The sequence below is a fragment of the Dioscorea cayenensis genome, chromosome 15 (genome assembly GCF_009730915.1).
Source record: "Dioscorea cayenensis subsp. rotundata cultivar TDr96_F1 chromosome 15, TDr96_F1_v2_PseudoChromosome.rev07_lg8_w22 25.fasta, whole genome shotgun sequence".
Lineage (NCBI taxonomy): Eukaryota > Viridiplantae > Streptophyta > Magnoliopsida > Dioscoreales > Dioscoreaceae > Dioscorea > Dioscorea cayenensis.
This window is the reverse complement of record NC_052485.1, coordinates 6872384-6885865: the sequence shown is the minus strand read 5'-3', so window position 1 is coordinate 6885865 and position 13482 is coordinate 6872384. Positions and strand designations below refer to the sequence as shown.

Sequence of the window (13482 nt, the reverse complement as noted above, 5' to 3'; positions counted from 1 at the left end):
ATTCCTGTGTATTATGAAATGTTTCCGCTTAGTTTTTTATGTTTTCCCTGCAATGTACATTGTTTATGACTTGTTCTTCATACTGTATTTTGCATTGTCACACAGGGAGTCCTTGAAAAGTATAACTGACGACCTAGAACCTTTCTTGTCCCAACATCCTCCGGCGGGGGCCTTGAGCATTGACATTGTTGGGTGTTCCCAACCATATGATAAATCCACATTAAAATTAGGGCAACTTTTTCAGAGTGCAAAACATTTCAAAGATGTCCTCCGCATCATCAGCATAGGATAAAATTTTTATTTTTATCTTTATAAAAACAATAAACTCTAGGTAACTATTAGGTATGCTGCTTCAGATTACCGGTAGTGTGTGCATGCATCGTAAAAAAGAAACTTAGACACATTCCCGGTGAAAAAAATACACATACATGACAAAAAAGTTTGATGATGTAGTTAGTAAACTTGTGTCTACATCAACAAAAAGGCACTATTGGTTGCTCCACAAGTTTAATATTGTGACCACTGCTCGAACTATTTGTTTAAGGGTGTGCACATCAACAAAATGGCACTATTGGTTGCTCCACAAGTCTGATATTGTAACAAGTGCTCAAACTATTTGTTTAAGGGTGTGTGTTAACGCAAGTGAATTTCCTTCTATGCATTTGCAATTAAGTGATAATACTCGTTTAATAATTATTCTGATTCTTTCTTAATAAACAAATAGCCAAAGACAAAAAAGAAAGCAGCCTCATTTAACAACATTTCTAATATAAAAGATTTAATTTGCTCAAAATTTTGAGATATTAATCTGTCTTATTCCCCACGACAAGAGATGAGAGGGTTGTCCACTTAAGAAACCCAGCATAATTAAACAATATGTTTTCTTATTATACAAAGTGTAAAAATATATTATAACATGCATAATATAGAACCTTCACGGAGTGCTCTTGGGCGGAGGTATGGGCGGAGCTTACGGCGGTGTGCCCAGGGATGGCAAGGGTAGAGCCGGAGAAGGTCGGTAACGGCAGGGGGATAGTCGGTTACGGCCTAGAGAGGGGCGTCCTCGTCCTGGTGATGGTGACGAAAGCCTTAGAGTTGGTCGCTATCATCTGGAAGTGAAAACAATCAGACCTCAAGATAGACTGATGAGGTGGGTTCGTCGTCAAGAAGGTGCTAGGGAAGGAAGTGGAGGTTATGTTAGACCAAATGTCTCGTATGTTGAGGCAGCGAGCTCGGGCTCGTCCCCGGAGAATGGTGGTCGTTTGGATCAACCGGTGGTTTCTACCAAGCTTGTAGAGGAAACAGAGAAGTGGGAGACGTTGCCAATAAGGGGAAAGAAGGAAGCTCGTAAACCGGAAAACATCATGATGCCAAACCATCTTTCTCTGACTGGGAGAAAGAGATCCAGGGGCTCACCGGTGTTGGAGAAGAAATGCTTGAAGTGTCTCCGCCATACTCACCGAACTGAGGAGTGTCGTTATCTCCTTACTTGTAGGAGATGTGAAGGTGCGGGGCACTTGGCGGCTTCCTGTCCAATGCCACGACTTGAACTCCATCGTAGAAGAAAAACACGTTCAAGGACGACAGAGCAGCCAACCCAGGTGACGGAAGAAAGGCAAGGAAACCAAGATGGGGGGCAGATTCGACGTTCTGTCATCTCTGCCTCAATAACACCAGCGGTGCTGAAGCTAAGGGATGAGCTTGAAAAACTCCTGGTTGTCTCCATTAACAGAGGATACATCTCCCAAAGTGCCCGTGCCCTCCAAGAGGAATTGGAGATCATGTTCGGTGCAGATAAGGTGGGTTCTCTATCTTGTTTCAGAGGGGATGAATACGTAGTTACAATGGCATCAGAGATTGAGGTGGAGAAGGCTTGCAACATGAGAGAGGTTGAGATCTCATCAAGGTGTGGAAGTTGTTAGGTGGGTTTCACACAATGGTCTGGGGATTTTGGTTCCATTGGTGCAGCTAGAGATACAGGAAGGTGGGTGAATCTTTGGAACTTACCACTACATTGCTGGAGTTGGAGATTGTTGCCGATGTCCTCCGGCCCGTTGGAGAGTTGGTAGCTATCTCCAAAAGTGAGCAGACGAACAAAAGGTATCTTGGTGCTCTTGTTCGGCTAAGGATGAAAGTTGTGATGCCGCACGAGGTTGAACTCAACATAGGTATGAGAAGGTATGTTGTGTTGTTAACCGATGGTAAGGAGCCATAGCCAGTCTTTCGAAGAGATTTACAGAGTTTTGTGGTGACTAAACAAGGTCCGGCGATGAGCATGGTGGAGGCTAATAACTCCCGTGCTCGGAACTCGACCTTCACGCATGAGGTTCCCCCCTCCGTCAAAGGTAAGGAGGTGCAGGAAGAGCCATCCGATAGAGGGAAATCTCGAGGTGTGGTGATGTCTACATGCCATGCTGCGCAAGATCGCCGGGAAGTAAAGGCACCAGAAATCACTTTAGTGGTAGAGGCTAATAACTCCCACAAAACACCCCGAACAGCCGAGCAAGTCTCGCCGGCGATAGTTCCGGTTGTTTTACAAGGTAAGCTCACTAAAGTGGTAGAGGCTAATAACTTCCACAAAACACCGAGAACATCCGAGCAAGTCTCACCGGCGACAGTTCCGTTGTGTCACAAAGTAAGCTTACGGGTTGTCCAATGGTTGCTAGCCGACGGACCATTGGTTCATGCAATGACGAGACAAGAGTCCAAGACGAGGGTATGGCAGGTGTTGTCGATCAGGCATTGGAAGGACAGACTGCACAAACCATGCAGGCAAATCAAGAGGCGCCACATGTTACTACTATTAATTCTATAGGCAATGCTACAAACTCGTTGTTGCATGATTCTCTTCCCACTTTGGTTGAAGATACGGGGGCCCACTTGGATGGCATGAATGGAAAGTTGTCTCATTTGGTGGAGAATGAGAAACTAGTGGCCGTTTCTCTTGATAAGAAAGAAAATTTAAATGAAGTGGGCCCCACAGCCCAATCAATTAATGTGCTTTGTGAGATGGCTAAAGGAAGGGATGAGATGATTTCCATAGCCCAAATTTCAAAAGCCCATGATAGTGATCCAAGACTATTTTGTTCTAAGCCCAGTCACATGATTGATGGCCCAGTATTAATCTCACCAACTCATGTGTTGGATGAGGAAATTGTAATTTCACCGGAGGCTTGTTTTGATGCCACTAAACCTCCCTTGCCAGGACCTTTAATCTCAGGATACTCTTGGCATTTTTCATGTGGGGCATGGTGCTTGATTCCGAAAAATCATTCCTTGCATTCGGACAATAATCACCATATTGGAGATACATCGGATAATTGGGAAGACGAGGAGGTTGGCGACAAAAATTTAGAGGAAGTATTGGGAGGAGATGATTTTGTTCCAAACTCTCAATTAAACCTAGATTTTCCAAGCTCTGATAAAGATGGGTCAGATGATTCCAGTTCAGATTTCGAGGAAAAAATTAGGAGGATGTTCCTAGACTCTAATAGTGGGAAGACAACCACTGAACACACAAAACATGGAAAGACTCCAAGTGAAGGCAAGAGAAGAAGCGAAAGACAAAAGAAGCCGTCTTCAAGATGGACCGAGGAAGCAGGGTACCTAGCACAGCCTCCCAAATCAGCAAGGAAAAAAGGAACAGGGTCAAACACCCTTTCTCCTGAAGGTACGGCCAATGCCCCTCTTTACATTTCTGATTGGTCAAATGCTCAATTAGATAAATTCTGTAATGCATGTGGTGTTGAACTTGTTGACCAAAATGGGCATAAGGTGGCATGTTTTGAACATATTAAAAACTTGGAAAACAGTCGTGTGGCTCCATTTGTGAGCCCAGCTAAGACAACCTAGGTGGTTGTCTCTTTAGGTTTCTCTCTATTGTTATGAATTTGAACATCATTTCGTGGAACGTTAGGGGGCTCGGGAGACCGGCCAAGAAATTTTTAGTCAAGGATTTTTTTGATTTACACTTTGCGGATGTAGTTTGCATCCAAGAATCAAAACTCGAGGATATTAACCAAGCTTGTTGGAGAGCCATTGGCGGCATGAGGTTAGATCAATTTGCTTTTGTGCCTGCCATTGGCTCTTCGGGGGGGATTATAATAGGGTGGAATGGGACACTTAGAAAGGGGAAGGTGCTCTTCACTGGGTCTTTCTGCCTTTCTGTGGAATTAACCAATGTCTCCGATAATTCCCATTGGGTATGCACAACAGTGAACGGACCCAACTATAGACACCTGAAGGAAGTTTTTTGGGAAGAAATAAGATTATGCCAAACTGATTTACCTTGGGTTATTTGTGGCGACTTTAACGCTATTTTTTCAGTCAGTGACAAGAATGGGGGTGTCCCCAATCTAGTAGATATCAACTCCGCTCAGAACCTTCTAAATGACCTCAATCTATGTGAACCACCTTTGGTTGGGAGAAAATTCACCTGGACCAACGGTCAAATCGACCCAACTTGGGTTCGCCTTGATCGTTTTCTTGTTAATCCGGCTTGGATCTCTCTTTTTCCTAGAGTTCATCAAACAAGCCTCCCGAGATTAGGATCTGATCATGTTCCTTTAAGGTTGGAAGCTGGTGTTTTTCTTCCTAAGGTCAAGCGCTTCAGATTCGAGCAGGTGTGGTTCTTGGAAAATAATTTGGGGGAACTTATTCAAGAATGGTGGTTGGAGAATGCTCCGGAAGGTTGCGGGGCTTTCATCCTTGCAAAAAAACTCAAGAGACTCAAAGGAAAACTAAGGGAGTGGGCCAAAGTTAGCTTTGGGTCAATAAAATTGAAAAAGCTCGGAATTCTTAATGAACTGGATGGTTTTGATCTCACAAAGGAGATTAGGAGTCTAACTCTTGAGGAGAATCAAAGACAAAATGAGTTGCTTACTTCTCTTAACACCCTGCTCAAACAAGAGGAGATATACTAGCGTCAAAGATCTAGAGTCAAATGGATCAAAGAAGGAGATGAAAACACTAAATTCTTTCATGCTTTTGCGAATGGAAGGCGCAACAGGAATTACATCCCACGACTTCTAGTTAACAACAATTTGGTAGAAGGATCAAAGGAGTTAGGGCGAACCTTTGCTAATCATTTTCGATCTTATTTTGGATCAAATGATGGGTTCCGCTTCTTATTCTCTTGGAACACGCTCTTAAGAGGAAAACAGAGGGTAGATCTCACACCCCTAGAATTCCCATTCTCAAGAGAAGAGATTAAGCAAGCCACATTCGATCTAGGAGCAGACACAGCCCCGGGACCAGATGGTTTCCAGATTTCTTTCTTCCAAAAATATTGGTCCATCGTAGAAAGTGACATTCTCAATCTTTGTGCTGGATTTTACGATGGAACGGCTAACCTGGAAAGAATCTATTGGGTGAGCATTACGCTAATTCCTAAACTTGATAACCCGGAAAGCCCAAGTGATTTTCGGCCAATTAGTCTTATAAATTTTGTTCTTAAAATCCTCTCCAAAATTTTGGCAAATAGACTAAGCAAGATCATCGACTCCATCATTGATCATTCCCAATCCGCTTTCATCAAAGGAAGATGCATTCTTGACAACATCATGGCGGCGGAAGAGCTCATCTTTAGCCTACAAAAGTGACGCATCAAAGGACATATTGTTAAAGTTGACTTTGCTAAAGCTTTCGACATGGTAAATTGGGAATTTTTAGTGGAACTTATGCATGCTTATGGTTTTGGATCAAAGTGGATTGGGTGGGTCAAAGCAATTCTCCTGTCCTCAAAAGCTAACTTTATTATAAATGGCGAACAGAATGGATATGTTAGATACCTTCGTGGGTTGAGACAGGGAGATCCACTTTCACCCCTTCTCCTTGCCCTAGTTACTGACGTCCTAAGCCTTATGTTCAATCATGCTTTGAACTCATGAATTTTGTATGGAGTACCTATCGGGAATTGGGGCAAAATGTGCAATTTACAATATGCAGATGACCTGCTAATCGTGACAGCAGGCGGTGTTGAGGACTTGAGAATCATTAAACTCATTCTGTTGCTTTTTCAAGGCATGTCTGGGCTAGCGGTCAACTTCCATAAAACATGTTTATTTGAATCCTCCGGTATTCAATTACCCGATGACCATCTAGCAAGGACACTCAACTGTACAAGGGGTACTCTCCCGGTATTTTACCTCGGTGTGCCTATCTCTGGCAAAAGACCTCGTAGGCAAGACTGGGAGATTCTAATTGCAAAAATTCGTTCTAAATTAACTTCTTGGAAATCCAAGCTTTTATCTCTAGGTGGACGACTAACACTCGTCAACTCTGTTCTTTCTGCCGTCCCAACCTATTGGATGTCCATTTTTAGACTTCCCTCTTGGGTTATCAAAGCTATTGATAGGATTAGGAGGGATTTCCTTTGGTCAGGTGCAGATATTGATAAACCTAAGATGCGTTTAGTCAGTTGGAATCGTATCTGCAGACCCAGAGAACATGGGGGTTGGGGAATTCTAAATTTAGATTACTTCAATCTTGCGCTCTTAGGGAAATGGTGGTGGAAATTTACCACCGGAGTACCTTGGTGTGGAAGAGAGATAATTCTTTATAATTATTTCCAAAATTCCCCGCTTTGGAATCTCCATAATCGCCCCCCACAAAGGAGGTCGTTTATCTGGAATGGCCTCTTACAATGTCTTCCTGCCTTTAGAAATTGTATTTCTTCAATTGTACACAATGGGGACTCCACTCTTTTTTGGCTTGATAAATGGGTGGAGAATCGTGCGCCAATGTAACTTTGGCCAGAGCAGTTCATCCTCTCCAATCGCCCCTTTGATACAGTTCAAAATCTGGCTCATTTATTACAATCTCCTTGGTTCGTAGACGGGACTCACTCTACAATTGGGCTCTTAAGTAGCAGTGTCCCAAACACACATGGTTTGAGAGATAGCAAAAAGTGGAGTCTTACGGCAAATGGAAGATACACAGTGAAATCGTTCTACGGTTTTCTTAGACACGAGGGGGTCATGTGTAAGACCACCAATTTGATTTGGAAGAGTCCTTGTCCAAAAAAAATTTGTGTGTTTAGTTGGCTAGCTTGGGACAATAGTATCCTCACTCTAGATAAGCTGGCATCACGAGGATGTAACAGACTCCCCACTGCGACATGTGTTATGTGTAACGCAGGCATTGAAACTGTTGATCACTTATTCTTTTCCTGTCCATTTGCCACGTTTATCTAGAATTCTCTCATTCCAATTTTTCGATTACCATCACCTCCACAGTCGGTTCATGCTCTTTGGGGATCTTGGAGGCCCAAACTCTCTTCTCATGTGAGAGATACGGGGGACCTCATTATCCGTGCTTTAATGTGGAACATTTGGCTAGAAAGAAATGCTCGCATTTTTAGGGATACATACTCTGCATGTAAATCTGTATTATGTAAATGTATTCATATGTTTCTACTTTGGTTGAATGCAGTACCAGATAAAAAGAAGCCAAGATTGGAGGATTCAGCTGTGTCTGCTAAACGCAGCCTGGACTTCCTGAATGACCAGCCAGGATCCAGCGAAGAAGACAAACCTGAGTAGTCAGTGATTTTTTGACCCTAACCTTTGGGTGGGTTAGGGGTCTTGTTTTGTTATTTTGTTTCGACCTTTTTTCTTGTACTTTGTTCTTGCTCCACTTCTAGTGGATATTGTTTGGACTTATTTTCATTTAATGCATATGGTTTATCCACTTTTTTTAAAAAAAAAAAAAAACATGCATAATAAAATATATACGTGATATATAGATTCATTAACTGAGGTTTTTCTTTGTTGACCTCTCTAGCCTTGTTGTCGGGAAGTAATGTGCAAAACATTGCCATGATTAAAATCTCATGAAATATTGTCAATTTTTTTATATTTTATAAATTAGATAAGTTATGTCAAAACATACACATATACAGAACTATTACTTCAACGTGTATGTGTTTTAACCTTTGTAAGTTAAGGTTTGAACTTATTTCTTTAATAGAATATATAAATAGCCATATGCAAAAATCGTTGGTATAACAGCTGAATTATAAAAACAAATTAACACAAGAAATTTTCTTCCAATATAAGATTTTACTGCATTTCAAATTTGAAATTAAATCTAAATCCAAAAACAAAACCCATTAAAGTGACAACCAGTTGAGCCTCAAATATGGAGGCCCACAAAAAAATAAAGCTATTCATCACTAATGGAAGCTTTGCTCAATAAAAGCTAAAGTTCGGCTCTATATCTTGCACTTTCCAATCGGCTCTATATCTTGCACTTTCCAATCAAGATTGAGTTTGGTTTTCGAACTCAAAATTAATTTCGAGCTAAACTCAAACTTATTATAATTTTGTATACATTTATAATATATAATATTTTTATACAAAATATAATATAATTATTTATTTAAAAAAAAAATCAAACTATCAATTAGATTTTAGTTCAAACTAAGTCTACTTGGATTTGGATTTAAATTCTCAGAAATAAATTTGTAATATTCAATGTGGAATTAAATTTTATAAAATAAAAAGTATAGATTTTGGTTTATTTGTATAAGGCCCTTGATCCAATCGAGATTTAGCAAGCTTTTTCAAGCTATATGGGTTTGAGCGTTCCAACTCCAACAAAATCTAGTTAAGTTAGAGCTCTTGGAATTAAAATAAAGCCCAGTTTAAGCAAGCTTTTTCAAGCTAATTTCAAGCTTGAAAAAAAACAAGTAAATCTTTAGCTGAGCCCATTCCAATTAAACTAAACTATTTAATAGCGTTACTGTAGATATCATAAAATTAGGAGCATCATTTCAGGAAAACAAAATTCGTACGGTTTTTGTTTTCAATGAGAAAAGAAATCAATGACAATAACTATATTGTTTCAGCACTCATCCTTTCCTAACCTGAAGATTTGAATACAACAAGTGCTTCACCAACATTAAGGCAATGAAATGGCAAAATTTTTCATATCAAATAAATGCTTATTAATTCTTATCATTGATCTCATTCCATATCCTGGTGTACTACAAAGTGTGAGAAGTGGACGAAACAATGCCTTTAGATTACTTTTTTACCAACCCTTTGCCATGACATGCATATACTTTTATGCTTTTTGCTTTCTTGGATGCTGCAACAGCGCATTGTTCGGTCCTGAACGTAGTAACTATTGTTTGTTGGCTTGGAAGTCTACCTACAAAGACTTCACCTAGCAGAGGCTACAACACTACACTTGAGAAGGTTACCCACTTACCCGTACTCAAGTGTTTTTTTCTCATCTTTTCTAACTATCTCACACTAGCTCTCCTTTGTCTCCTCTCCTCTCCTCTCCTTGAAGATCCAAGATGCAATGGGAAATGTCCGGGAAAGTGTAGGAATGTGCCCTGTTTCTGATATAATTGAATTGATTGATCGAATTGATAGATTTCACTCAATTCGGTTCAATTCTTTTCTTTTTTTTTTTTTTTCATACTTTACTTTAATTTAGTTAGTTCTAAAACTTTTTTTGATTTTTCAATGGGTGTGAACATAAATGATTAGTAACTATACTTTCAAATGAAAAATTAATATGGTCTTATGTTTTTTTGGCAAATTTGAAGCCATATGTTCTACCATGTCATTTAATATTTCGCTACGTTTTTGGTTAAGTGTTCATTGCAAGAAATTGTTGGAGTTTATGGTGAACGCATGTCCATAATTATTTATTTATTTAAAAATTAATTTCAATTAAAATATAATATATTTAAATATAATCGTGTGCTCTAAATTTGAGTATGGTACATCTAGAGTATGGTACTTTAGTGCGTATAGCGTGAGGGTGTGATGGTGTATTTACAACTCATTATGATATCAAAAATTTATTATACATATTCCTTAATTAATATATTAAACTGGAAATGAACAAAAAATCCCTCCAAAGTTAAGGTATTCACAAAAAAACCCCATGACTTTGAGTATTCCCAAAAGATCCTTCCTTTTTCTGACAGGTTATTTTTCAGACCTTTCTGACATAAAGGTGATTGACGTTGACATAAAGGTAACAGATATTAACTGCACTGACTCTCGTTTTTAAGCAAAAATACCAAAATTTAAGCGGAACCCCATAATTTTAAGTGGAAAAGTCAAATTTTAAACGCAAATGTGTTATATGTTAAGTGAAAACTTATGTAGTTAAGCAAAAACACCAAATTTTAAGCGGAAACTAATAATTTTAAGCGGGAAGTACATGTTGTAAAATAGAATAAACTAACAGAGTAAGCTGCATTAATTGAAAAGTACACTGTCAGAATTGAAAAATAAGCTGTCAAAAAAAGGAGGGACTGTCTGGCAAATTCAAATGTCAGAGGATCTGTTTAGGATGTTTTGAAATTTTCAGGAACTAAAAAATAATTTTCCCCATTTAAAATATGATTAATAAAATTATTAGTTTTTCTACCCATTCTTATTGTTTTTTAACAGAATCTCTATGATATTCTATAATAAAGTCACATTTAAGTCATATGTTATAAATTCATTATTATGTATTACATGCCATTTGACACAATATGCACGATCTGGGAAGGTATAACATTTTTCCTTTTTTTTAGCTAGGTTTTAAAAACAAATGAATATAATGAAATGAAAATTTATAAACAATAAAAACTTTTTTTTTATTATTATAATGTGTATAAGGCATCTCACGCATATCCTAAATCATCAACTATTGTTTGAAAGAGAATCAAATTATCAATCTTTTACATAAGAGTTAATCGTACTATCATTCACCTAGATATATCAATGTTTACAAAAAATTTGGTTTCTAAATAAAACAAAGTTATTTTAGTTCATAAAATTAAATATTATATTATTTAAACATAATTAAAATAATCTCATAAAATTTATTAATTTTTCAAAGCCTATTTTGACATCATTATGTGATTTAAGAAACTTTTGATTGAAATTATTTCAATGGAACGAAAAGGAAACATTCAACATAATAAAATAAAATGTAAAAATTTAAAAACATTTACATTCACCATCATAAAAAAAAAAACATTTAATTCTAGTTCCTCATTTTTGTTTTGTATTTTTTTTTTATTTCAATGAACTTTCTCTTTTATATCTTCAAAATAGTTTGACAAAGAAAATCTATTGACCATAACACATTTTTTTTTAAGGAGAATGTAAAGAAATCATTTTTCCAAAAGGGCAAAAGAATTACTTCGTACTTCAATACATCAATTGTTAATTATTTCCCTAGACATTAAAGAAATTATTAAAATATTAATTATTTCTATCCTTAAAACGAAAGGGTGAGATTGATTGCAAGGAGCCCACTGCATTTATACAATGCACGTGCTTTTGCTTGTATTTGAGAAGGGTCCATGAAATGGGCATGAAAAAATTAATTAAAAGATTGCTATATTGTCTCATCTCCATCCTTCATCATTTTAAATTATTATAGATAGCATCTTTATTTTAATATTAATAAAATCCCAAGGAAATCCCAAGATGATTGCCACACTACGTTTAAACTAAGCTCCAAAAGGGTTCAAAAAGCTACCCCTTATTCATCTTTTTGACAACTAGCTTGGTTTTTAGGAGGCAAAAGGATTCACAAAAGCTCTTAGATTTTGATAGAAGTGACTAATAAATATTAAAAACATAATGATATAATAAACTTAGATTATAACATGAATATTTGTCACGGACATATTAAGATATGTTAGGAATGTTCTATGAATTCTTTGAATTTCTATAGTTCAAGAAATAAAAAGGATCAAGTTAAGATGATTTTGTACAAATGCAATCAACCCTGGTGAAGTAATCCCTTGCATTAGTTCTAGTTAAAATAACGATATAGTAACACTGAATTCTGCCAATTATCTCTTAGATGGCACTAATATCTCTTCCAAGCTTATTGGTTTGTGGCTAGAGAATCATGATATATCCAAATACCATTATTTTATTGTGTTTTCTCATCATTCATTTTGTTTTACTCTGTAGCTTCTTTTTATTTTCAAACGATGAAGTAGTTTATTTATTTATTATCATAAAAAATAATATTATTTAAATAATAAATGTTTAATGAACTCATTTGACATCATATAATTTTTCTTTCTTTAACATAATTGGCGTAAAATTGAACACCAGAATGCTAAACACTATTTGTGAAAAAACACATGATCACCATGAATGAGAAGGTAAATGGTCAAATCTCTCTGCCATTAATAATATTCACTGGGTCTCAAATGGGAAAAGTTATATTTTTCACCTCTCAAAAATTGTAAGGTAGAGAAAAATTCTCAGTGTATAAGATTATGAGTCCGTATATATCATAATGCTTGGGTGATGATAAAGTATCGTTCGTTCTCGAATATTATGGCTACATTATATGATAAAGTTTTTAGGGAAGTCGTTAAGCTATTATAATAGTCTTGCACTATATTTACGTACTATGGTCCTTTGCCAAAAATATATATATATATATATATATATATATATATATATATATATATATATATATATATATATATATAATAAATTGAGTGCCAGAATTAGAACAACATAGAGATCATTTTAGATTTGTTCAATTAACCCTTTCTCCACTTGTGACCAAACCTTTCTCGTGTTGACCTGCAAGATTGTGGTAACTAAGCAAAGCATATTTCTTTAAATGAGGATGCATATCTCAGTTTTTAAAAAGAGAGCAATCACTTATATCCCTCTTATCCCCAAGTAATGAAACACACACCACCAATCTTTATATTTAAAAAACATGAAATTAGATCATGTATTCATGTTGTAATAATTACTAGGCCGAAAAAATAAATAAATAAGTTATTAAAAATATATTAAAACAGATTGCTTATTATTTCCAAATATTCTTAATTAATGATTTTTGTCAAAATTTTAACTTGGTAGTTTTGTATGATAGCACCGTAGAAAACCAATGAGTTTTTTAAATAAAAAATTGACAGAAAATTTCATTTCAAATTATTTTAATTATTAAATAAATAAATAAATATTCAATATTAAAACTGTTTGTTAAAAACTTAAAATTAATGATAAATTCTACTTTTAATCAAATGGCTCATAGACTAATAATATTTTATCCCATTGTGAAAATCAAAGTTGAAGGTGAAACATTAAATATTTTGAATTCAAAATTTTAGAAACAGTGATGGTAACGTATATATCCATATTTGGTAAAAAAAAATTACTTATTGTATTATTTTTAAAAACAATTATTAAGTTTTTAATTTTACTTATGATTTTTTTCTCTCCATCTTGAGATAAACTTTCATGCAAGTAATAAAAGGCAGCATTAATGGAAGAGCAAATAGAAAAGCCCCATATGGCAGTGAGATGAAACAAGTCATTCATTCATATATATATCTATATATATATAATAAGTTCACTTGGTCCCATTTAATTTGGGCCATGAGAATGACTTGAGTTAATATTCCTACCTGCAATGCATTCCTCTCAATCCAAGCAAGCTTTCAAGAGCCACCCTAAAAGATCAAATGGAACATTTCTA

At 36.3% G+C, this 13482-nt stretch overlaps 1 protein-coding gene across 1 annotated transcript; it reads left to right on the top strand.

Annotated features, from left to right (window-relative positions):
* The first annotated feature begins 794 nt into the window (after window positions 1–794).
* On the top strand, window positions 795–7586 carry LOC120276971. The gene is made up of 2 exons (XM_039283712.1): window positions 795–3670; window positions 7432–7586. The coding sequence occupies exons 1-2, from the start codon at window positions 2656–2658 to the stop codon at window positions 7539–7541; spliced, it is 1125 nt and encodes a 374-aa protein (XP_039139646.1). The 5' UTR covers window positions 795–2655; the 3' UTR covers window positions 7542–7586.
* Window positions 7587–13482: the final 5896 nt, after the last annotated feature.

Coding starts and splice junctions, on each gene's coding strand:
- LOC120276971 (XM_039283712.1), top strand. CDS start 2,656: ATGGTTGCTAGCCGACGGACCATTGGTTCATGCAATGACGAGACAAGA. Junction 3,671..7,431: donor AAACACCCTTTCTCCTGAAG/GTACGGCCAATG, acceptor GGTTGAATGCAG/TACCAGATAAAAAGAAGCCA.